Source organism: Passer domesticus, chromosome 1, assembly GCF_036417665.1.
Source record: "Passer domesticus isolate bPasDom1 chromosome 1, bPasDom1.hap1, whole genome shotgun sequence".
Taxonomy (NCBI): Eukaryota; Metazoa; Chordata; class Aves; order Passeriformes; family Passeridae; genus Passer; species Passer domesticus.
In genome coordinates, this window is record NC_087474.1 from 119,530,290 (window position 1) to 119,557,317 (window position 27,028).

The 27,028-nt window shown below is 39.2% G+C and overlaps 1 protein-coding gene across 2 annotated transcripts in view; it reads left to right on the top strand.

Annotated features, from left to right (window-relative positions):
- Positions 1-27,028, top strand: part of SPIDR (scaffold protein involved in DNA repair) — a 193,696-nt gene that overhangs the window by 100,444 nt on the left and 66,224 nt on the right. For both annotated transcript variants that reach the window (XM_064385696.1, XM_064385705.1), the window contains one exon: positions 25,081-25,291. In XM_064385696.1, coding sequence (XP_064241766.1) covers positions 25,081-25,291 — 211 coding nt within the window. The remainder of the gene's footprint in view (positions 1-25,080; positions 25,292-27,028) is intronic.

Here is a 27,028-nt window from a genome sequence, read left to right on the forward strand (position 1 = left end):
TCTCAGTGATTTTACTGGAATATTAGTAAATAAAATTAATGCTAATCAAACACTGGCTTGGGCTTGAGGGATGGCCAGAAAAGAGGGGACTGGGGAGAGTCAAAGTTTGCTTTTCATATGGCCTTTGAATGAGCTATGTCAGAAGCTGCTGTAGTTCCCAAGAGCCAGGAGCAGCAACACATTGAGAGAGACTTAGAGATGCTTCTGGGTGCTCCTTCTTGAGATCTGAATCTTGTGCCTATTCTCTCTTGAGGCATGTGCAGTCTTGTCCTAAGGATGTATTTGTTCATATGGAATGTGAGAACTTAGAACACATCTAAATTTAATTTCTGCCAACTAGCCAGAGAAATTTGTTTTGGATTTGAGAGGAAAGAGAACTTCAGATTGTACTGAGTAATTTGTCTGTGTTGTAAGCAGCTAAAGAGAGACTAATTAAGGAAAGGGTAGGTGGAACATAAAGAAAATTGGAATTAAGCATGTACAGTCTGTGTCAGTGGGATCCATTTTCAGGCAGAACATGAATACACTGTGAACTTTGAGACATTTTAGTATATATATTTATGTTTACTGACTAATGCTATGTTCACTTTCTTCATTTTATATTTTCTGAGTATGTACAGGTGTTTTTACCAAAATCTTCAGCATAAAAATCCCAATACTAAAGACCAATAAGCATGATGTGTAATATTCAGAATATTACAGAATTAAATCATCATAACAAACCAAAGCAAATTGCTCTTAAGCAATTTCAGAAGCTTCTCTACCAGGAAAACCCTTCTTGTGGGGGAATTGCTTCAATAGCCAGGCGTGAAAAGTGAATGAGGGGATAGCCCATCCTTGGTTTTGAGTAGGTTTCCTGTTAAAGTGGCGGTGGAAAGCGTTTTCCCGGAGGAGGATGTATGCAGTTCTGCTGAGTTTGACTGAAACTGCTGAATCCAGGCATTGTGCCTGCATTTTGGCTTCCTTCCCATTGTGAAAGTACAGCGCAATCTCCTGCCTGCTACTCCCTCTGAGCTCGATATCCTCATTAAAGATCAGGGGAAAAAAAGGGGAAAACCCGAGGAGATCAATGAGTTCATTTGCATACCATGCCAGGGCTGGCACATGGTTCAACATGTGATGCAGTAGTGAACTTTTTTTTTGCTATAGCCACTGAGAGACATTTCAGACTGCAGAGATAGGAGGCTGCAATTTTGTATTCGGAAACAAGAGTGAAAGTGCTTAATAACTCAATTGCATAATGTAAATAACATGTTTTGCATTTAATCACACAGAGAGCTGTGACAGTATTCAATGTTTATTGATGTTTACTGTTTTGTTTCTGTTTCTTGTTACTACTATTAATGCCTGAAGTATTTGATACTTATTATCATTCCTGTCTTAATGACCTGTGTTCCTGGGAGTCTGCAGTCTAGCTGATGACTTAGTGAGGTGGAAAGGCCAATGAAAGCACTTAAAATGATCTACATTGATGTTCATCTTATGCTGTGACATCTGCTTGGACACTTTTTTTTTTTCCCAATTGGATCTGGATTCTTTTATGGCGCTGTTTAGCTCCATTCCTGAGCAAAAGCCCTGGCTGCTGCCTGGAGGGTGGGGTGTGTGTCCTTGCCATTTTGCCTGTCCCATCTCCAGCACACATCACACCCTTTTGGGAGCAGTTTCCATTCACCAGCTCTGCATTATTAATTCCCTGGGTTAGCAAATTCAACCACAGCTCACAGACAAGCAGGGAGCAGATCTGGCCCACCCCCCACTCCCCCCTTTTTAGGGTTAAACATGATATAGATATATTTCGCTGAATCACATAGCCTTCTGATTTTGTCTGAGAAATATTTCTTGTGGATGCAGAAAGAGTTTCAAGATAGCATTTGTATCTTGTTTTCTGAATTTACCTACATCCATTTGACTGAAAATTGCCTGTAACCTGTTACACACAGTGACACACAGGTGGGGCGTTAACCTCTTTGCATCAGCCAAGCCAAGAAAGAAGGCCTCCTTGTTAAAAAATACGTTTAACACATAGCAGACTCATACCTGTGAAGACTCTAGCTTGTAGCACACCCTGATTGAGAATAAAGTGTCTACTTACACAGATATAACTATGTCTGTATAGTGAAATACAGTGTTGGTTACTGAACTGGTAAAAATGAAGTGCAAGTTCATGTAGACAGATAAAATATTGAAAGGCTTGCGTGGACACAGGCTTGTATACAGATATCTTGGCCTTCATTATAGCACTCTCACTATGGGAGGTCCATAGTGGGTTTGAGGGACTTCTGGAGAAAAAGTTTAGTTTTGTTTGGGCTGAGGGAAGATGTAGCTGAGAGGAGAAAATGAGCAGTATGACACACAATGGGAAGAAGTTCCCATTTACAAGTTTGTTGCAGCAAGGTGTGTCTAACTCTTCCGTCATCATAATTTTTTATGTCGTAAGAATACCTTCATGGGACATACATTACTAAAATGACTGTTTCTAGGTAAGAAATCTCCATTGTTTCCCAAACAAAAATGAAATTCCAGGTCTTGTGTGGCAGCACAAAACTGTTATCTATGTCTAGTCTACTGTATTCTCAGGTTGTTTTGTATGTTTTTGGTGATTATTCACATGCATATTCACATGGTTGATTTTCAGTATTAGTACATTTCTAACTTAGAGCATATATGAGAGGCGAAAGAGTGCACAGTAAATTGAGTCTGTTCTCTTCTCTGTTTTCTAACATGTCTGTTTTCTAATGTGTTTTTAGTTACTGTGAACACTAATCAATTTTATGTGTGCTTTAAGAAACTGCATCTCCTGAGGCTTTTCAAGGAGCCGTGAGACTTCTCTTTACTTGGACTCAGCTGAAAATACGAGACGTGTTTATTATGATCTCAGTTGTTCCTTAAAGGTCAGAGCACCAGTTTAATTTATGACTCAGCACTCTAGTTACTAGAGTCTAGGTAAAGTGGAGACTGTAAATAATTTTCACCACTGTTTCTGAATTTAGAAATGTGTTCCTTTTCCACACAAAACCCCTGCTTTTCTTGTGAAGTGTTCAATCAGTGAAGAAGTTATACATTTCTCTACTTTGTAACAGCTAAGAAGGAAGCACTTCAATCTTGCTTGGGCTTTCTTTGTGGCTATATACTTTTAAATAAGTGCTTTAGGAGGTTGTGTTACAAAAGACAGATTTTGTTTCTGGTTGTTGGAAAGATGAAATTTTATCTTTTGTTTGGGAAACTGTATCTGAGTTAAAGTAGAAATAAAAACACGTTGCAAAGATCAAGATTTAGAGGGAAAGGTTTAATCACAAAACAGTAAAATACAGTTTTAAAACAGAGTCTGTATAGGCTGATCACAGAATCTTGGAATTTTTGCTTGTTTTATGGTTACCATTAAAGCAAAACATCGCCACATTTCTGGGAATCTTGCATGATCAAGGATTATAGCATTGAGACCATGTTTATATTCATTTTTCATGGAAATTTTTTAAGTGAATACTTATCAGTTAGATGATTAAAGTTCCTGTTGCCTGCTACCATCCAGGCAAATGCCTGGCAATTTTTGCTCTTGCTGGATTTTTCACTGTTACTTTGAAAGGCGCTCCTTCCTTAGTATCTTTGCTTTAAACAAAGAAGTTCAAAGCTGGTGGCTGGATGACAGTGAAATGAAGAAATAACTTTAAACCATTGTAGTTGACCCAATTCCAAGTAAAGATAAACCTTTCTGATTTACAAGGTGATGTGTTTTAGCTTGGTCTGCTCTCTCGGGAGTTATGTCTGAAAAAAATAAAATGAGAAGTATATGCTCAGCTCGGTTTCAAATAGAAAAGCTCAGAAGCGGCACTTGTCAAAACTCATTTTGGCCCAGGCAAATAAGCTTTCTGCTGAAGGGGAAAAAAGGAAACTGAAAGCCTGACCAGCTGTAGCAATCCTAATAGGAGCTAATATGTGCCAACCTCAGCAGTGTCAAGGCTGCTTGCTTAGAAAGAGGTGGGGGTTTGCCCAGTACTGACGCTTCTGGCTGATGGTTTTGGGAAACCAGGCTCTTTGTTTCTGGGACAGAAACCCCTCTTGTGACACAGCACTTTCCTACTCTCCCTTGGAAACTTGAACTCTGTGATAGAGTCCTGCTGTGCTGCTTGTGAGGTTTTTAATGCCATGGTTTGATCCTTTACCTCAAAGGTAACTTGAAAAAAGTCTGACCTTGTATATTTTCTCCAAGGCTTAAAGCATCATTTCATATAGTAAGTCCTTCTGCTGATGGAAGGGTTTGTGCAATAAAATATCAATAGCCCAAACTGAAATGTTTGTCATATGAAGCTACTTGAACGATTTCAGGGTACTTTTTTTTTCCTCACACTACTGAGGGAGGAATTTTTTTTTGGAGATTTTTCAGCATTTATTGAACACTTAGCTTCAAAGGGACACCAAATGCTACCAGATTAATAAATTAAATTCCACTGGTAGCTATAAGCTCTCAGACCTTTAACAAATTTTTATAATAAGGCATTTTTTTAGTCCAAATAAATTGTAGTTGTCTCACTGCCTGATACTGGAGCTTGACATTGTGTTATTAGGACTTACTGTGTTATACCTTTGCATCACAACTTAGAAGGATACCCATTATTTATACCCCTGTTTCCATTGGAATTGAGTGGTAGGTTTTCTTTTGCCTGCACTTAATCACTGGTTTGAGGAGCAGTCTGAAGCTTCCTTTGTTTTCCTTGCAATTTCTCCCTTGTGCTGCCACATCCCTTTGTACTTTATTTATTGCAAATTTGCTTGATTAGATTAAGGAAGGATTAAGGAATCCAGAACCCTTGACAAAAGGCAACCCATCATTTATAAATGTGTAAACATAATGTAATTGCTTCTTAATTCCTTGTGTTAAACAAAAAAGGGGATTCTCCAGCAGATAAACCCTGAGAGACTTTTTGAAAATCAAATGAAGGCAATTTGCTGACTCAAAGATGTGTATGCCAAAGATGAGAAGTTATCACGCACAAAGCTCAGGTTTTAGTTGATATGAAGAGCTTCAGGTACTTTGATCTCCTTGTGATCCAAATATATCTTGTCAGTCCACACTGATTTCTAACCATTTCTGAATTCCTATGGTGAAAGGAGGTTTTGTCTATGCTTGGGCAGTTTTGGATTGCCATTAATTTGCAATTTGGTGTTCTTTAGGTTAGCAGTGGTAAGGGTTATAGTAATAAGAGGATTCATCTTTTATTCAAAAACTTAATGTCAAAAGCCCTTAGCACTTGTTTTTCTTTTATCTCTACCATTAGCAGAGCTTTACTAGTGGTGATTCTGGGTGAAAAACCCTCATAAAAGCTTATTTAAAAAGCTCCTTCCTGTAGGCTGAGTTGGCCTTTTTGCATTTGGGGATTTTTGGTTTCCCAAATTAAAAAAAAAATTCTGAAACAAAAGAGTAAGTATAATTCAGTTGAACATTGAGAGGACTTACTGTGTGCAGTCTGTCCTGTAGGCACTTTAAGAGAGCATCTCAATACAGAGCAGAAGAATCCACTTGTGCAAGTCCTGTCAGTTTCAATTTTATAATCTTCTACTATTTGAAACCTAGCATCTTGATCCCTAGATTTGTTGTAAGATGTTTTTGCTGTCCCATGTCAAAAAGAAGGTGAGAAGCCATTCCCTGGACAGGACCATCCTCTTACACTTCCCTAAAGCATTAGCAGTAGAATGTTTCACCTTCATTATTCTTTCATGTTTTGGCATGTGTTATTTTTTTTATTTCTTTGGCTTTGTTGCCTATACATCTTATGATCAGGACTGTTTATTTGTATTATACCTCACAGATCTGTAACTGAGCTGGCTACCTGCAAGAAGCTGTCTGTGCAAACAGCAAACAGCAGGGCTTTGCTTACATGTCTCTGCCTGGCTGGTGTCAAAACAGTGATATCAGGAATTATGACAAATCAGTAACAAAGGTTTATGTTGTCTTTTTTTGGTCTTTTAACCAAAGACACTGAACATGGACTGCTAAGAAGCCATTGAGCTTTTGCCATGATCACTCATGTTTTTCCCAAAGAGTAAATAGCTACAGCTTCTCTGGTGTCCACAAGACAGCTGAAAGGAGTTGCAGATGCTGCTCACTGCTTTGGATGTAATAATGAGCTTCCTTGTAATGAGCACTACATTAAAGAACAGAGAGTGTAAATTATTTCTCTAAAAGACCTGAAATTAACTCTGGATCAATTGTGAATGACATACGCTGACATGAGATTATGCAGAGCAGTTGGATGAAAGCTTTTAGATTGCAATGTTACTGCTTATGCTGTCTTACTTTGCCTCTTGCTGGCTTGGGATTGGTACTGTTTGTGCTTCTAATGGAACTATGTTCCATTAGAAAAGCAATGGGAGCAGCTTTTGCATGCACAGGCAGTTGGCTGTCTATTCCAACTGCAAAGGAACAAGTTGCAATTAGCACAAGCCTTGAAGAGCATGTTTCCTTTGGAAGTTGCCTTTTGCATGTGTCCTTCAGTGTAGGGAGTTTTAGGGTGTGAGGTAGAGGATGATACATTAGATGATTTCCCTGGGAACCAAGCACTCTGACCTCTCAGGCCAAGATCTGTGATACACATCCTTGTCTCAGCTAGTCTGGCCTCCTCTGACTGTTCCACTTGACCCTGCTCCTGCTCCCTGGCACATCTTATTTCTGCCAGCCTAACAGTGACTGGGCTCTGCTGAGACCTGCATCTGACCAAGAGGAGTGCTCCAGCTATAAGCTGGTGGGTTTTTTGGGTTGTTTTTCCTTTTTTGAAGGGACAGGTTTTTGTTTCTGTTTTTCCAAGCTGGATGAGTCCTTGACCTGGTCTGCAGCACAACCTACAGACTTGTCAGCCGAAATGAGGATTGGGGGCAATACATGGATTGAGGGTATTGTGAACCTAGAGGTTCCTTTTCTGTGTTCCTTTAGACAAATTACTATCCCCTTTACCTTCTATTTTCATTTCATGAGGTAAAGGAAAAGAACACTTTTATTAAAGCAAGAGTTGTAAGATGCTGTTAGTTAGTACTGCTATGTGAACTTCTTAAGTTTCATACATTACTCTAAAATCTTCAAGGAATAGTACTGTTAAAGAACTAGACATAATTTTCAGGCAGCTTACCAACTGCATCTTTAGATGCTGACACAGTAACAATTTTTATTTTATGAAATGCCTTGTTCAGTAGAGGAGACATCCTGCACTCTTAGATACAGCACTACTTTTGCTGGGTTTCCAGTTGTGCTACTAGCTCCATCTTCTTCTAAAGCTAAGTATCCTGAACAAGGTTGGTTCAGCAAATCTATCTGTTTAGCAAAGAGGTTCAGAGAATTCACTGATGTTCTCCTTTCTGTTTTGAACATGCCCTAGGCATGATTGCCCTCTTAAAATCTGCAGGACTAGCTCAAACCAATTTCTTATTTCCAGATTTTATGTAGCATATCAGCAACAGTGAAGCAGTAAGTAACAGGTAAGCAAAAAGAAATAGTTTATTAGCATGAGATACAAGTTTTCACAGTTAAATTATGTTTTCAAAATATTGTTGTAAAGTGAATCGTTGCAATACAAGATTATTGCACATTGGAAACGCAGTTCCAGAGTGGCACTGCAGCATATTTAATTTGAGTGAGTTGAGTGAGAGTGCTGGAACTGCTAATTGTTCTCAGTACTAAATGGGAAAGTCTTTCTTTCACTTCAGCTTCACCTGGATTTCCTTATGCACTTTCTTTGTCTGTTGGAGGCCAATACACCCACGTATGCCCACAAACAGTCAACAAAGCAGTGACTGAAGGCTGGGAAGGGAGGGATTGCTATTGCCAGGACACGCTGATACTGACAGGCTCATGGAGCTGTACAAATCTGTAATTCACAAAATGTGAAGCATTCTGCTGCACACTTGACAACTAATATCTCTAGTGTGTGTTTCAGTACACTTCTGTTGAAAATAGGCATTTTAGATTTGTGTGGTTGGTTTCAACAGAGAGAAAAAAGTTGCCAAAGTGTCTGGGCAATTAAGACTCTTGCTATGTGAATAATACATAGCAGAGGTAATAGTTTGATCAAGGTGGAGTTCAAGTTCTCCTTAAGCTGTATACTGGGCTCTTAAATACTGAAATATGGCTTACTTTATACTCATGGTAACTTTCCCTTTGATGTATCTGGCTGAATAATTAGACTTAACCCTGTCTTTCAGACTCTGCCTCCTCGTTATGTTGAGCAGGCTCAAGAGAGAGCACTGCCAAGAGCACAGGCAGGCCATGGGAAAAGCACTGTGTTCTGATTTGTGCCTGCAAATCTTTCTCAAGAATTACTGCTGTGAAAGCTGCAATTGCAAAGATTTCTGAACAAATATTGTCAATTGCTTTTCTTCTTTGTTGTGTTGTAATGACATGAGCCTAAATAATTTCCCCTCAGCTCAAGAATCAGCCACCCTTATGTTGAACAGTCATGGAAAACCTGGAGCCATCCCCTAGGTGAAACAGGCAATTGATATTTTATTCTGAGTTTCAGTCATACACATATAGTAGGATCAAAAATTTAGAGAAATTGCAGAATCAGTCATCATGCAAATTCTGAACTTTTGAGTTCTGTAAGATGAAAATGTAAAGAAACCTCTAGTTCACTGTATTCAATAGCATTCCTGAAAACAGCCAAGGACAGACCGTGTAGCTAAATGAGGACAAAAATATTACATACCAAACACTCTTCTATTTGCCATCAACTGGCACAAGGCTTACCTGTGTTAAAAACTTGAAGTTCTGCTTTGCATGGGAGCAGCTGAATTGTGTATAGCTGTACCAGTTTCAAAAACACTAGGGAGCTGTGACTCTGAACTTAGATTTTAGTGCATTATATTAATTTTGTTCTGTGAAGTAGTAATTTCATGGCTGATTTACATTTTGTTTATAAAGTAAAAATAAATTATTTTGATTATATTTCTTAGGCACCAAATAGCTCAAACCTAAATCTTGCCAGCATAACTGATTAACCTTGTAATAGCATCTTTGAGATACTAATGTGCGCACTACTTTATCTTGTGTTTTATCTGACCTTTATCTGTTGATTTTAATATCCTTTGTGGTTGCTAGTGACGTGTTTTTGTTGTAGACAGGGAGAGATTTTGGCTCCTGTTTATTTCTCTGCTTTATCCTCATTCACTCTGTTCTCTTCTCTCAAAAAAATAACTGCATTAAGCAGAAAAAATCCAAGATAATAAACTGTAGCCCAGGAGCACAATAGGAGCCATGTCTGCTTGAAGTGTTCAGAGACCATTCTGCAAGCAGCAAGGTACCAGTCTAATGTGGATTGACAGAGATAAAAAAAGGGGATGTTTGTTCTGAACAACAGGAGTATTTTTTACCCCTTTACAGCATAATTTACTCATAATTTGCAGCATAATTTATTTCAGTGACTTACATAAAGTGTTTCTATAGGGCAAAGTTTGGCCTTTCCATGTGCTTGCAGCATTGTATCATCTTGCAGTACTTGGGTGCTGGTGATCCATATCACTAAGCCAGTAGAGGACTAATCAGAAAATGAATTATTAGAAACGTGGGGAGGGGGTAGAAGTATGACTTTTTAACATACTACTGATTGAATTGGTTCAGCAAGATCCAGCATATCCCAGAGCAGCTGAGAGACAAAGGCAGAGAGGAAGCTGCAGCAGGTCTGTCCGCAGTGTGAATTGCCACTGACACTGCCAGCCCTCACTCCTGATGTCTTGCTGGACACCATTGCCCCATGCCAGCAGAGAGTGGAGATGAATGTGTGAAAGTCCTTCATGCACATTAGTGTGAAATCTGAGAGCTGAGTGGGAACTGATGATTGAAGTCAGTTCATGATAACCTGGCTGCCTTTGCACTGAAATGATTAGAGCTCTGCCATGGGGATGGCAAGGTCCTGGCAGTACTTGTGCTGAGCAGCTGAGAGGGGCAGCCATCCTGTTCAGCCACTGCAGCTGGGTCTGGAGGAGAATGAACTGCACACTGTGTGCTCCTGGGTGTGTTACACTTCGTGGCTCAATGGCCATGGCTGTACCCTCACTACATCTGCTGTGCTCTTTGCTTCTTTGCCGTCACTTGTGCCTTTTCTGCGTGGGGCTGTGCTGGACGCCAGTGTTATTCCCATTTCTACAACTGTTCTTCAGTTTATCTCTTAGAGTTTGGATGCATTTAGGAGAACATGGGGTGCACTTCTTTGGTGCAGTACTGTGCTAGTTTTTAAGTGGGTTTTTTCCTTGATACATAACGTCTGATTTGGTTGGACATGGAAAAAACTGTGTGGTTTCTCTGTGAGTTATTTAGTTTGATTTTCATGCAATTCTACAACAGCATTTTTATGTTTGAAAAGTGAAAAAAAAAAACCAGAAATGGGAATGAAGTTTTCTTCCCTTAGCTGTCTCTCTCTATCCACAAAAGTAGATGATGAAAAGACCTCCCTCTTCCTAGCATCAAAAAGACATAGATGGGGAAGATCTCCCTCTTGGGCAAGAAGTACATATAATTACAGGAGGCAGGGAGCAGTTTGTAGTAAGATGTCATTATGATTTTTCATAAGCCAGTGAAGCCTCCCATGATGTGATGATGGAGCTTGCAATGCTGAGAGCAGCTGATGCTGTGAGAACCACAGCTCATCTCTCCTGTTTTGACAGGGGGATTGCTGGGTTACAGATTGCCCCTGTGCTGTGCTGGCCCTGCCTGAGCAGCCTGGCAGGCAGCATTCAACTCAAGGCACCTGTGGTACAGGCGTGCAAGTATGGGCCTGCCATCCTTTTGCAGGAATCAAGGAGAAGGAAGTTGGCATTTCTGAAGTGTGTCTCCTCTCCTCTTAAGGACATCATATGAACCTCATTCTGAAGTTTGTTTTTGCTAGACTTTGTAAAGACAGTCTAGGGGACCGGTTGATAAAGTTAGCTAGGTAAATCCCAGTCTTGAATGTCTGGTAAGTGTTTAGGCTTTGAACATCTCCAGCAATTTACTGATGTCTTTGTAATACTAATGTAGTAGATTACATTTCCCTGCAGACTCTACCATGCTACCCATCCCCGTGACACAGTATATCTTAAGCATTTACTTTTGTGAGTACACTATAGCTGAAATGAGCAGCAGACTTTCTTAGTCTGTACCTAGTACCTGTGCTGTATTTTATTTTAGATACGCAAATAAATTACTATTTTTATAAGCACACATTTTCTCTGTTGGTGCAAGTGATTCAGGTGAATAAGGTTTCTGAGATTTGGAAAACTGCTTTGCTTATATTACCTCCTTTTGTTTACAGGTGTGCTCAGATTTAATATATCGTAGTTATAGTGCAAGAGAAGGCTAATTGTAATCCAAAAAACTCAACAGGACAACTGTCATCCTGTCCTGCTGACATGTAGTAGATGTGCTGCAGATCCCTTTATCTTATGAATGTGAGGTTAGCAAATTTTCCTTAGTACCCAGCCTGAAGAGTTGGCAAACTGTAGAACAAACTTATTAATGTAAGCATTTTTTGTTTGGATGCAATGATTATAATTTGTTCTCTTGAAGAATCACATTCATGTTACATCCTGCTCTTAGCAGAGCTCATGGCAGTTGCAATTTGTCAAAATTTGCCTTCTTTATGAACTTTGGTTTTGCTGACAAATTAAATTCTAAATTAAAACAAAGAATGGAGTTTACACTCTTTTGCTGCCAGGATCCTTCCCCAAAGAAGGTTAGCCTCAGCATAAAGTCAAGAAAGAACCATATTCTCTTTCTTTCATAAGAGGTGTTTTAATGAGCCACCTGAAGGCAAGGAGTAAGCAAAATTACTTCCTTTTTTCCATCAGGATTATCACTTAGGGCAAGTGTTTTCAAACAAACATTAGAAGTCTCCTGCTATGTTTACAGTTTGGGAGGAGGGCATTCACAGCTACTGGGTTTTCCATGTGTAACTTTTATATCCAGTTTCTGTGAAAAGCACGGAGATATTTCCATGGCATAAAACAAACACATATGTATATGCCAGCAGATATAATTGCTTTAATCAAATACTGTGTGCCCCATAGCAACCTTAATCTGGCAGTGAGGAGCACTGGCAGTAAAGCTAACTGACTTGCTTTTCGAGATAAGTAGGTGAGGTTATGGGACATAACTGGGGAATTTATTTAATTCATTTCATTTGCTTAATTTGTTGTAAGTTATAGTTGTCTAAGTGGTAATAATTATTTTGAAAAACTATTTGAAGAATGTGCCAGCCTGTGGAATATTTTCCATATTGAGCATGACAATACCATGGCTGCACATGCCTGTGGTGTTTATCCCACTGGCCTTCATCTGACCTGCATTTTCCATGTATAGGTTTCCCATGCATGTATCAGGACAGAACTGGATTATGTTTTTTCACTGGGGAACCAGACAATGCTCATAAGACTCAGTGTTGAAACTCTTTTTGTCATCCTAGGGGGACTGTTCTTTCTGGAAGTGCCATCCTTTTCCTGGCTCTGGGGAGAAAAGGGTGAAAATTTCAGTGCTCAGGGGCATCTTGAGTGGGGCCATGAGCTCTCAGCCACAGAGTCTGGTTTTGTGGCTGTGTCTCTTCAGCTGGCACTTAATCATAACACTGTTAATTTTAATTCTGCCTTTGAGATGCAGCACCACATGGTGATATTGGGTTGTTGATGGAATACTGAGAGACAGCAAAACAGCTGGCAAGAATATTTCTGGGAAGAAAGAAAAAATAGTGAGAACAAAACAGAAAATGAAAGCAGTATTGAAAAGTGGGTCTGTGTTTAGGTGGATTTTTAATTTTTTTTTAATCTTCCCACCTGTAGTGTTCTCTGTAAGGCAGAGTTTCTTATGGCAGCAAAAAGATATTATTACCCTTTCAGAAAGGGTAACTTTCTTGATAAAGTCCAAGACTAGGTGCAGTGGAAGCATGATAGAGGCTCACCCTTACAGAAGATAATAGAAGTGAGCACAGAAGCAAAGTGTTTGCTTAAAATTTTGTCAGCCATTCATTCTGCTGCTTGAATCACTAACTTGGAGTATTCTTTTGCTATGTTTTCTCATCTAGCATAGTCCTTTTTACTGTCTAAGCCTACTCGAAGTTATAGCTACCTGTGCTTTCCATGTGGACCTTGTTAACATTACAATTTTATTAAAATGCAACAGCAATTTGTATGCAGCTGTATTATCTAAACAGAAGTAAACCAACAAAATCACATAAGTACATCTTTTGTAATGGATATGTGATTTTACCGCATTTTAAAAATTGTTTGGTGGCTGTTAGACAGGGCTTTTGCTGATTTAAGAACCTGAAAAAGGTAGTTTGGAAAAACTTTACAAATGACTGCTAAGCTGCCACAGTTGTGTTTATTGTGTGTCCTCTGACAGCACAGGAGAGAAACTCCTTTTTTTAACCTTTACAGAGTAGAGTTAAATAAAAATGGCAGTCTCAGAAAAAGTTCAGAATAAAAAAGGTGAGATCTGCTTGCATCTCAAGCTTTCGACATGTTCTGTGACAAGCTTATAAAATTAGGGAGTTGTATACTCATACACCAAACTTAGGTTCATTACTGTCATTACGTGATCAGTTGTGGTCATGGTCTGTGGCAGCAGGAGGTATTATACAGACCACTGGCATGACAGGATGAGCCTGAGACACAGAAAAATGCATATGATGCTTTTGACAGTCATCTTTTCTGTTAGCTTATGTCCTTACTGGTGTGGAGACAAACAATGGTGGACATGATGAACAGATCAGCCCTATCAGGTGAAACAATAGTTCTGCTCATCAGGGTACCCCATCTCCAGGAGTGCACATTGGGTGGGAAAGCAGAAGGGCTGAACAAACACAGACTGATTCTACCCTGGATTAATCTGGCAGCCTTCAGCAAACTTTAATTCAAGGACTTCCAAGGGCAGAGGTTACATTTCTGCACTTGGCAACATTTATTTTAAAATGCACTTAGGCAAGTTTTTATGGGAAAGGCAGTAATTTAGATTCACTTTAAAATGAGTGCTCCGGTAGTGGAAACAGGATTTGAAATAAGATTCTGTAATGCTGCTTGGCTCTGCATAGCTCATTGCCCAAACAGTATCTGAATGATGAAGCTGTGTTTAAATAAGATTCTTTAAAGGATTTTCAGCCCACATGGACATGTAACCACAATGTAGAAAACAGATATGAATGTTTTGGTAGATGCTGAAAGAGGGTGGTGGTGTAGGAATTTGGAGGTCAACAATGATAAAGAAGAAATGGAAAGACAAGTGATCTGAGGATAAGGTTCTCTAAAGAAAAAAAATACTCTTTCCCCAGATTTAGGGCAGTGGAGTTTCTGCTCTGTACGTCAGTTACACAGATGTGGGGCTGTGCAAGCCAAGTCCCCTGTGTGTGCCATTCACCTCCTCAGTAGTCACCAGAGGGACTGCTGACAGTGTTAGCAGGGGATCTGACCCTCTCCTCTGGGACAGCAGCTCTGTTCTCTGGCAGGCATCCCGGGGGTGCTGGAAGGCAACGCGCTCTGCACAATCTCTCTGCCTCCTGACCACAGACAGTCAGGGTCACAGACGTGAATATTATCTTTGTGACGCTTCAAGCAAGCAAACAGATAATATATTTTTTTAAAGGAATGTTGCATGCAGTCAGTTGAATGTAAAAATGTCATATCAGATCTCTCAAGGGCTTGTTCCCTTGAGGGGATGTTGCGCCAGCTCTCCCACCCCACCAGTGCAGAGGCAAGGCAGGGAAGGGAGAGCACACACATGTGCCTGCACTTCTTCATACACACATACACATGTGTGTATGTGCACGCACATATGAGAGTCATGAGCTGGCCTCTTTTCCCTGCTTGAGTCCCTGCGTCTTCCTTCTGATGGTAACTGAGCCAGGGAACTCCTCTTTTTTCCTGTACCGTAGTCTGGGAATCATGCCCTGGACATTTTTTCAGCTGAGCACATTTACATACAGGAAATCAGCCCAGAGACTCCTCTTTCAACAGTATTTGTACTAGACAGTTTCACAGTGGCTTCAGGTATGGTTCTTTTTTTTAACCAACTGATAGAGAGGAGAGTAAAGAACACAAGTACCTTTGTTTTAAAAACAGATCTATGAATACATGTCAAAATCCAACATCCTAAATATATATACTTGTGGAACTTAAAGCAAAACTGCTCTAGTATCATTGTGTTTATATATTTTTTTTTTCCATGTCCTGCTTAGTGATGCAGTTGAACAAGTTCGTTTTTATTTAGGTCCATCTTGAATTGCAGATGAATGAGAGTATGAAGCAGAGCAGCAGCATCAGGGGGAGCAGTGAGGGAAGGGCGTGGCAGGGCAGCTGTGGACCACAGAGGATGCACTCTTTGGGAAAGGAGATGTAAGAGAAGCTGGCCCTTGGCCTGGATGAACAAGAAGAGGAAACTCTTTTAAATAAAAGATTAAATAAATGCATAAGCAATCAGGGAGAGTCATGCCACCACAATGGGAAAAAATAAAGAATTTCAGCTTGTATGTGAGGACCATTATCTGCTGGCACAAACTTGTTTCTTTTGGAGTGTAGAAGATGGTTTCTTACCACTAGTGCTTCAGCTGTATTGGGAGAAAAGGCAGGTCATTTTGCTGGAACTTGATAATTTTGTCCTTTTTTTTACTTCTCTCCAGGTTTTGCCTGTGATAGCCAATGACTTGACTTGAAACCAGAGGCCATTCAGATCTTGTCTATGTCACATAAAGCCTGGGATCTTGCACAGTGATACTGTTTGCTGTTATTTTAGTGAAGGTATATAGAGAGTGGAAAGTATTGAAAAGAAAAGTGAAATGCATGGTGATTCTTTTATAACAAGTCAGTCAGCATTCCTTCTTTAGGTTAATATTTCTCAGGTTTTCAAATCTGGCTGCAAAATCCCTGCTTCCAAAACTCGCTTCCAAACCTGAGAATAGGGATGGCATCCTTTGTTAAACACTATGGGATATATTTAAGCCCTCGATTAACTCATAGTTGTTTGCTTAGGAAATGTGTGTGTAGTGGAGTTGTTTCACCCTTTATTGCATAAACATTTCTCTGGACTGGCAAATTTCACTATTGTTCTTGGAATGTCATTCTCACTTTAAATGTCAGGGTTCTTGCCATGGCCAAGATGTCTGTGATGGCACACCTTCCACCTTATGTCTCTCACACCAGTTTTCTCCAAAATCTGTATATTTTCACAGGTGTTTTCCCACAACTTCAAAGACTTTGTTTCTGCTTTTTTGGCAAGGGAGGGAAGTGCAGTAGTGAGAGATACCCGCGCTCCAAAATGCTCCTCTCCTTTGGAAGTGGGTTACTTCTGCAGAGAGCTTTAACTGAAGGGGTTTGTCAGAAAACTGTCCCTTGTATGATAATAAGTCACATTGCTGTGAGGACTCTTGCCAGTTTTCACAAGTTATTGATGGTCTTTTTTTTTTTGCAGGTGTGTGTGTATCAATATTGTAGAGGTTTTATTGTGATAGTGCTTCAAGCAATGACTTGAGTTGCAATTCTGTTTTCTTAGATCCCCTTAAAAAATACGGATCTCTTTCTTGTTCTGAAAAAGTTATTCTTAGGTTTTATTTTTGTAATGATATGTCTGGTGTTTCCCCACTTCTTTCAGCTTAGCTTATCATTAGTTTTGATTGATTAGTTTTATGGAGTTGTGTTCATAGGACTATGCAACATATAGAATTGTGATAGGGAAACTTGGCTTTTTGGGTTGGTAGATGTTGAAGTATTTAAAATATAATGAATAGAGACAGAGCTTTCTGATTTGGGTTGTTTTTTTTTTTTTAGTTTAATAATAAGGGCTTTCATCTTTCCACTATGCCTCTAACTTTTTTCTCTCTGAAGCATGAAAAGACTGTTTCTTTCTAAAAATAAATATTCTTTGAAATGGAAAAGTAAACCTAGAACATGCTGGAGCTGTGTAGACGCTGAAGTCTAATGGGATCACACAAAAACAATCCAGGGGTTCATCCATCTCATTGCATTATTGATTCTGCTCTGCTGAGTCACCAGCCCTCTTACATGAATCTAAAAAAGAAATTTGGGCATATAAGAATAGTGTGATGCAGTATGAAAACTCCCCCAAATGTGGTGTGATCTGGTTGCTAAGTGTCATTGCAACTATTCAGTTAAATAAAACAAGCCAAGTTATCAGTGATCTCCAGACCATCTAAGATTTCAATATTAGAATTAGAATTTTTTGCTTGTTCAGTACAATTCTATCTTTAAACTAATACAGGAGTACTAAGCTTGCTCTGGATTCAGAAAAGAAAAAAAATAACTTTAAGGAGAATGTTGAATTGAAATGTTATTTCTCAGAATGTTTTTCCTTGTTTTCACTGAGAGAGCTGTGCCACAGAATCCACCTGTGGTGATTTAATGGAGAAGATACGTGGTATTGCATAGAAGCAAAATGAAGCTCTGAAAGTTACTCTTGGGAGTGATAACTTCAAAGTACACACACTGTTGAGGGCTGTTTTCTAACCTAAAAAGAAGAAAGGTATCTTGTTTATCACATACAATCGGTGTTTCTGTGGCAGGCCAAGGTGCTGAACTTCTTCCCTTGCAGAGAAGGTTTCACTTAGGCGATGTCTACGCCAGGATGTTTCGGTAAAGAAGTTTCCACTCTGGCCACTAACATTGCTCTCTTCTCTGATGTGAGTGGATTACTGCAGAAAGGACTTTGCCTAAAGAGGTTTCTGTGCCACCTCACTTATCCACAGCACCTTTACCTGTGTTGCATGTTTGCCAGTAGTTGTTGGTGTAACCTGTTGTCTCAAATCTCCATGGTACCAGTGAAGAAAATAGAGAATTGGACACCTTCTGTACAACAGAACACATTTCCCTTCTTTTCAACTGTGTGCTGTCATCCTCACAGTCTTGTGGACAGGGGAATGTCTTCATACTCTTAGTGCTCTAGAACTAGGGCTGGAGGAGGGACTCAGGCTCTCCTACTAGGAAATTGTAGGTAAATGTGAAGTGCACGTGTGAAGTGATGGACTCTAGATGGTTGGTATCCAGGAAAGTGTTTTTAGTGTTTCAATAACTTCATTAATATGTCAGCTTAGTCTTCATTTAATGATCAGAAGAATACATGGTAAAATAAGACTTGACTAGAAATGGAGTCAAAACCATCTTGATGTCACTGTAGAAACTCATGGTGCATCTTTACATGAGGATTTCAGTCTTCCAAGCCAAAGATGTGTAGCAGAAGTGGAAAAATATCAGAAGAGCAACAAGAAGAGATGTATGGAACAGGTTCCCCGTGAGAAATGACTAGGATGACTAGGGCACTTCACCTTGAGAAAGCAGTGGCTAGAAGAGGATGTGATAAAGGTCTGTATTAGGAAGTGCCGTCAGGAAGGATGATTGTTCACTGCCTCTTAAAAACAAGAAGTGGGGGGCAGCAATGTAACCACTAGGTGACAGATCGAAAAAATCAAAGGAAGTGGTTTCTCAGATGTGTGTAATTAGACTGTAGAGCATGGTGGATGCTGCAGGATGTTATGGATGCCGTCAATGTACAAGTGGTCAAAAACAGGCAGATAAGTTCCTGGAAGAAAAGTCTACTAAAGACTGTTAGATACAGAGATATTACTTCTGCCTTAGGAAGTCCCTAAGCTGAAAGTTTTTGGAAGTTATCAGAGAGTTTCTGAAGAACTTTCACTAGATGCTTGCATTTATTTTCGTAGTCTTCAAATATTTGCTGTTTGCTGCTCTAAGTTAGAGTGGGTGGGCTTCTGATCTCACACCAGGGCAGTAATTTTTGTTCTCTAGCACTCACCACAAGTTTTAACATGATGTCACTTTGCAGTTTGCTTGCTTCCTTTTTTTTCTGCCTTTCAGAATGCCTCTGGCATGTCCCTGGACTTTGTGGTGGCTCCCTCAGCCACCTCAAACCCTACGTGCAGTTTAGCACTGGGAACAGAGGGAAGAAGTCATCTGAATAATGAGCTCATAGCTAGTCAGACACAAGTTGATATATGGGGTAAACACACAGATTGGAATTCTTTCATAACATCTTGATTATGAAAAGATAACCATGATATTTATATCTCCCAAGTTACTTGTAACACCCTCATACTGTGGGGGGAAATGTTTTTGTTCTGTTTTTAAAGCAACATTCCCATTTAATGTTTCATTGTGTGCAGGTTTTTTAATACCAAGTGTTTTGTATCTGACTTAGGTGTTAAAAAAAGTCTCGGCATCCCAGTTGAAGTAGATTTTTAGTGAATTCTCTCAGGAATATTACCCCAGTAAGCTCAAGTGATCATTCCCATGCCAGTTTGTACGTAATCACAGCCTGTGAGTGGAATTTTATGTTTTGGCGGTGCCAAAGGTTAAGCCTTATCATGATGAATTTGGGTCCAGAATGCTAGCAATTTCAGGTGCTTTCTTCACAGCCAAAATAAGTGGCTGGAGAGCTTTGAGAAACTTCCCTGCTTTCCAGTCTTGGTAAAGCCTGGTATTACAGTAATTTCCTGGAGGTGGAGGAGATTTGCTTTGATATCCATCTGTGCTTTCCTACTTCAGAAGAGCTGTACATCCCCTTCAGTTAGCACAGTGCAGCTCCCTGCAGAGGTGAGAGCACTGGGTGTGTGGTATAATAGTGCTTAATGTTAACCACAAGCTTTTTATAGCAGAGCTCTTCTTAAATGTGAACATTTCCATACAACTTTTTTTCATGCTACAGGGTGTCAGATTTCAAAAGGCAGCACTATGGCAAGCCAGTGGTTAGTTTATATGATTACTCTGAAATTAGTAAAATGATATAGTGATAAAAATGTTGGCTTTGTGCACTGTAATTTCTTCCTGGAGTGATTTCTTAGGTTTACAAGTAATTTTGTTGAAAAGCACAATAGTATTTTACAGAAAGGACTTACACTGCAATAAAAAATATTTATTTTCATTACTTATGTCATTTTACTGATTTTCTTAGTTTGCTTTGTACTTGAGGTTCAGTGACAAATTGTAACAGACTGGGCTATAACAAATTATATATTTAACGGCTATATGTTCTTTTCTTTGTGTCTTGTATTCATGGAATGAGTCCTCAGGCAAAATATTTTTCCAGTAGGGGGACAAAACAAATATCTAACTATTCTATTCACAAATAAAATGCATCATACTTTAAAAGCAGAAATTTTAGCTTTTTATTGTTACATCTTCTGCAGACCTGCTATTCTGAAGTGTTGAAGCCACATTTCTTTGGAAATCTGACACAGCTGAGAATTGTATATTTGCCAGATGTGACTCTGGACATTGATCTGGATGGTTAGTGCTGCTTTTCCATAGGGAAAAGGGTACAATCAGCTTTGGGAACTTGTACTACAATAATCCATTGCTTTGAATAAGATAATTTCGAAGAAAGAGATACCAGCTGATTTTTGGTTTTTGTTTTTGATGTCGGGGCATGGGAAGAAGTTTTGCACTGTGAAAGTGTGAACTCAGACTTGCAGTGTCCATGCAGCGTTGCAGCGGCAGTAAGTGACGCTGATGGAGGCTCACACACAAGTCGTGAGATTACTCACTCGTGGATGAAAATTCTGTGTTTGGGCAATCTCTAGGCATGGCAGAAAGCAGGTCTGTCACAAATGGCTTGTTGATTTGGGATGTATACTGAGAAGATAGTTACTGTCCTTGGGTGATGGGTGGGCTGAGATTTGTCCGAACTTAAGGTTTTTGGGGTTTAGGGAGGATTTGTTTCTTAATTATTATCATTAGCTCAATGCTCAGGCATTTCTTGGACATTTCACAGAAAAGCATTGCAAGTGCCATGCAACCCTAAGCGAGAGGCAGCATGAGCAACTTCCTCTATATTGGATGAAACAAGTGATTCCTAGGAAGTCAGGGATGGGCCCTATATGTTGTTCCTAAGGGAAATGATTCCTCATACTTCTGGGCAACAGCGTAAGGCTCTGGCATGCTCTTGTTCTGCATGTATTACTGCTGTGCTAGTTGATGGAAGTTAAACCTGCGTTATGCAGAAATCATTGTTCTGAGGCTTGAGAATAGCCTGTTTCATTATTACAGTGTATGTTGTAAGGGTGTTCATTTGATGCAGTGTACTCTTCATAAAAACACTCTAGGCATTGTACACTTTGTAAAAGAAAAGAAAAAAAACAGCAAAAAAACAAAAGCCCAGTAAAATACCCAGGGAGAGTGAACAAGAAAATATGTTCTCTAATTTGAAGTGATCCAGAGTCTTCTCGAGTTCATGAACCAGCACTACCGTTTGATGTCAGCAGAACTGAGCGGAAGCGTGTGGTTTGTGAGCTCGCTGCTGCTGTGGAGTCACAACTCCTCGCTGGCTGTGGATGGGCTGTGCAGGGCAGACCACAGTGCGAACCTGCTGATTGTTTGGCCCCAGGATTAGGACCCTGCCTCAAATGTAAATGTCAGCTCCTTTACCCAGTGCCATGCTGTACGTTCTGCTGCGTTTCGCATCTCGGATGGAGACAGACCACAATTAACGCAGAAGTGGGCAAGAACGTCTGCTGCCTACTTGGCCAGATAGCTTCCATCATAGGAGGGAGGAAGAGAAAAAGCAAGCTACGTTCTTGGACAGAAAAGCAAGCTGCTGCTGGAAAAGAAAAAAAAAAAACAGTATTGCCTCATATTCCTTTAGCATGTGACCAGTTACGGCAATTGCTGATTGTCTACATACCGGGAAAAAAAATGCCCTGTAGTATAAAAAGTTCCCAGTCTCTACTTCAGGTCATTACAAAGGTCTAAAGGCAGTTATTAAGGAAGTCAATTCAACTTTTAAATAATACTTTGCTGAACAAGAAAAAATTAGAGAGGACAGGGGGATTGTTTCAGAGGGCTTTATGATCTGTACTGAGCTTTAATTTTTTCCATTGTGTTTGGATTAGCTGAATGAGATGATGTCTTTCATTCTTTGAAAACTAGCTTTTTAAACTATTATGAAGCAGATAGAAAAGAGGCAATATAAGAGAGGCCACAGAAGACTTGCAATGCCCATTTAACACTTTGTGTGTAAGAGGATGCTGCCGTGTATTCTGTATTCTAGAATAAGGCTTCTTTTGGGTGTAGAGAATCTGCAGCTGGAACAGATGCTTAAAGTTGAGGTGATCAGTTATGGTGTGTTCAGGCACAGGGGCAGCACATGTGGGGATTGCTTGGGGAAGTGATTTTTCTTTTCTCAACTCTTCCAGCATGATAGTCTTTCTTTGCCCTGGTCTGCACCTTTCAAACTGATAAAAAGAATTTAAGGTATACATGTGTCTCTAACATGATTGCCTTTGTTGCAAAGAACTGTATGAACAATATGCAGTGGCAATGCAGAAATTTCTGCCGTGATGACAGTCAAAGTTCCCATTCCACAGAGCTTGCTTTTGCTGAGCAGTACTAGAAAGAATTTCTGGGAAAATAATTTTCATTCAATTAAATGATACTATTTTAATAATTCTCATATTGAAGAATAAAAATATATAAAACTTGGTAATAATGTAAATAAACAATACAATTATTCTATATATTGTATGCAAAATATAAATAATTTTCTGTTTCATATATGTACATATAGGTATAAAATGTTTCCACTTATCCATCTGCCTGTACACAAAATAGTGAGCTTATTACACACTTTTTTCTTATTTCTTTCATTTTTTGGGGGATTAATTTCTATTTGTTCCTGGTTCTTTTCATCATGAGGTATCTGTCCATTAAGAAGTAGGGAAGATTTAAGTAGATGTATGTGAATATTCCTCTGATGTAGCTGAAAAATTACTGTTAAGTCTGTGCACATCTGTGCAGGTCTAAAACAAATTATTTCTTCAGGAGAGTGAGTGTTTTTAGTGAACAAATGGCATTTAAGAAGTGAGAGGCTTCTCCTGAAAGCATATGTATATATATATATCAAGTAGCCAGTAGTTCATGCGCTACCCATGTAAAGCTATGATGAAATAATGAGTACTTCACCGGGAAAGCTCTTGGTGATTATAAAGGTACTCGAGACATGGAATGCATAAGCACAGCAAAACCAAGGTACACGTCATTTGGGTTGGTACCAGTAAAACCTACCTGTCTTTAAAAAAAAACAAAAAAACCTGATCACATGCCTGCTCAGGAAAATAAAAATAAAACCATAAACCTCAAAGTTTCTGCAAATGATTTGCTGCTAACGTCAGTGGTTTTTTTTAGAGAATGAGATGTTTTAGATCAAGCAAACATTCTTCTGACATTGGTGACGTAATGGTCTCGTGTTCAGAAAGATTTCCTGTTTACTTTGGATCTGAACACAGACATCTCAAGAAAGAAGGTGCTAAAATTTTCATTACACATCTGCCTATAAAGACAGCCCAAACTGTTCCGAGATCTGTAGTAAATTTATATACTTTTCTTTCTCTAGAAAAAAGTGGGTAAGGAACAGTTGAAAAATCTCGTAAAATCAGAGAGTCTCAGCTTGCTGACCAATCTAATTCCTCAGTTTTAATCCTATAATGCAGAAAGTTATCGGGCAATGCCAGTTTGGCAGCCTTGCGAGCTATTTTCATGCTCCAAACTGGGAGATTTGCTAGCAAATGCATCTGAAGTCAAGGGACTAGGTGTCCCTTAGAGATGAATTGCTACTCCCCTAAATCTGGGGAGCTCACAGATGGCAATAAGGCTTCTTTGTGGGGAAGTTCAGGCCTTAGTTTCATGCTGTAACTTTTCATGAATTTTCTGTTTCAAATAATAATTTCTGTGAGTGTTCACAGTAGAAGCAACTCATCTTGTTCATAATTTATATTTAAATGTATCCTTTTTTCAGAAGGCAGAGATCATCTGGCTGTTGTTTCATTTTCCTAATTATAAAATAACAGAGATTATATTTAAAGCTTGCTGCATCTCTTCATATGCCTTTGAAAATATGAATACATCAATCTCCCTTTAGCTATCCAGTCTCTAAAGAGTGAAGGAGCCTGTTGTAAAACAGACCATGGTGAAGACCTTGTATGGACTGAGATCAGAAATAAGTATATTTGAGTGTTTCATTGCTTCATTTTGCTTTTTAACTCTGTATGGTTATATTTTGAGAAACAATGTCACAGATGTGGAAACTTGCTTCATCTCCATAATATAACTGCTGAGCAGTCTAGAGACTGAAGTTGTGAATTCAGGTCAGCACAGCTTTGCTGCCGGGGCAGGAGGCGTTGTTTGATGCCTTGGTGATAAAAATCTAATAGAAGAAAAATACAGACTGTGGTAAAGTCACCAAGTGGATTTTGGTCTGTTCTGATGGTCTGTAGGAAATGAGATTACTGGTTGGTTTTTTTAGCTGACTTCATTAGATGTGTGTCCTGTGAGTATAATAAGTGTACTTCTAAATGTGTGATTGTAATACCAGCATAAGAAAAACCCAACATCAGTACATGCTTTGGCATGAAATTATTGTGTGTTTAGAGATTATGCAAACACTCTCTTAACCTGGTGGGTAAGAAATTGCTGCTTGTGGAGCTGTTAGGGAATTTGTATTGGCACTAGAAGCCAAAACTAGATCTAGGAGAGCACATTTATGACAGTGACAAACACACAGTCAAGATAATATACAACATATTGTAAGAAAAACGTAGGATTTTGCTTTTAGAAAAATAGAGGGGGAAGGAGCAGCTTGCTGCCAGCGGTATGAGAATGGATTTGGGTTGGTGGGAAGCACTCACCAGAGGGGAATGTCCTGCAAGGGTCAGGCTGGGTCCAGTGGATCAGTGGTCTGAAGTAACACGGAGCAGGTTTAAGAAGGTCCTGGTGCTCTCGGGTCTGTGCTGACAACACGGAGACACCAAGTAGCACTTGTGTGAAGCCAGATGGGGCTCATGGGGCTTGGCAGCTCAGCTGGCTTCCAGGTGTAACTTGTCTCTGGATGCAGTGGGTCTCCAATCGCCCAGGGCTATGCCTGAGCTAAGGACGGCTGATCCAAGTCGACTCTGTCTGTGGTGTGGGTAATTTGCAAATTGGATAACACCACACCTCTGCAGTGTTTTAGTGGTAACTGTAGAAAAAGGGGGACAGAAATGCAATGCAAAACACATTTTAAAATAGTGCTTGTCAGTAATTTAACTTGTAATGGATTTGATGCCACTTAAACTGTTTTTTTTCTAGGCAAAAATTGCTTCTCCAAAATGCAGATGTTCCTGTTATCATGAACACCTACTTTAGCCAGAAGGTGCTACTTGGTGAACATTCAGAAGCCAGAGAGAAGACATATGGTCTTACAAAGACGCCTATCAGGAAGAATATTATATCTTTGGCGCAGACCTTCAGACTTGATGACCTTGATGATAAGTTACACCAGGAGTCTTCAGATAATCAGGTATAGTCCATTTGGTTCACAAATAAGCACTTGGTAAGAAGTTGGTGAGCAGATGTTTGGAAGTCGTAAGAAAAACAAAAATTCTAAATTACTGACCTGTTTGGTTGCCCCTTTCATTTAGTCAAGGCTGAATAATATGCAGCGTTTACTTTAATAATATTTTCTTAGTAGAGGCTTTTGGTCCATCCAAATGCTGAACTGCTGTGAGGTTATTTTGCTGAAATCTCACTACTGTGCTAAATAGTAATTATAACTTAGTTTTTCATTGATTTTTCTCTTGTTCTTTATAGCTGAATAGCTAAAAAATAGCTGTTTTCTTCTAACTCACTCAAGATGCTATTTAAAATAAATATTCCTTTTAACTATTCCTATGTCTTAACTCATTTGCTTATCGATCCTATCCTTTCTTTAAAGCATCAATTGATAACATCACCCCCCATTTCCACCCCTTCAGTTTGTTTTCCTACTTTGACTTTATTTGTATTAAAATGACTACTGACTCTGCATTTCTGTAGCTGTGGTCGTACAAGCCGAGGTATTTTAAGAGATTTGTTTTCTTCACAGTGTGTGCCAGCACTTTCTGAAAGTAAGGCTCTTGTAAAAGCTTTATATTGGCTACCTAAATGATTCTTAATATTTGACAAGTTTGGCCCTTCGAGTTTGAAGAACCATGAGTGTCAACATTTTGTGTTTGCTTTATATATAATTCCCATTATAGGCCTGGGAATTTAAAAGTTACATAAATCAAATCCTAATTGAATTTCTTGCTTCAACTCTAACTTGTAAAAAGCTTCTACGGTGGTATTTGAAAACCAGAACAATTTACTTGTTCCCCTCATGGCTCCTAACAAACAAACCACTTCATTTAAAACTCGGTAGACAAGTTTTACTGCAACCACTTTGTAGACAAAGAGCAGTGTCGTACCACAATTTTCTTGTAAATACTGCAAATTCTCCTTCTTTATTGGTGCATAATACTTATGGCACAGTCGGTGATGCTCTGAAAACCTTTCTTCGCACACAGCTTTTTATAAAAACAGGTTTCATTATGAAAACAGAAATTTGGCTCATGCTGCAAAGGAACCTATATGTATAGACCATGTTAGTCTATGCTTGCATACAGTCTTTATCGAGAGATATTTATGTTAAAATTAAGGTAAATTACATTTCTCATTTAGATTAAGGCAAACTGTAGTATTCATGAAATTTATTTTGCAAGTTTGGAAGGTTTTATTAATAAAATATGTTTTGAAAGTAGTGGAAAAATAAAGTTTTGGCTTAAAAAATTTATATTTTTTGTTAATAATCTAAATCTTTAACACTGAAATATTTTCCATTGAAACGTGGAAGTTTGAGGACTAGCTTACTAGTCTATAAAACTAGACACCTGTTCATTTCCATCTTTCTTTAAAAGTCTGAAAGCATTCAAGATGAATTTTACACTTTTTTTTTTAAGAAGAGGAAGGAACAGAACACCAAAATAAAACTCCATTCAAGGGGAAGAATCATAAGGGCTAATATCAGTTCTGTTTTCCTGCTGGTGTCAACTTCATCTCTCAGAGGTTGAGTTAACTGAGTCCAGAGCACCAGTTAAATATGGGAGCACACCATGTGTGCAACTCTCTTGAGTGTTTATTGAAAATACACAACAAATAACTGGGCACTAGTCTGTAAGTTACTTTAGCAGCAGTAAGTATTTCAAAACTGACTTTGCACTTGCAGCTTGAGTTTTTCATG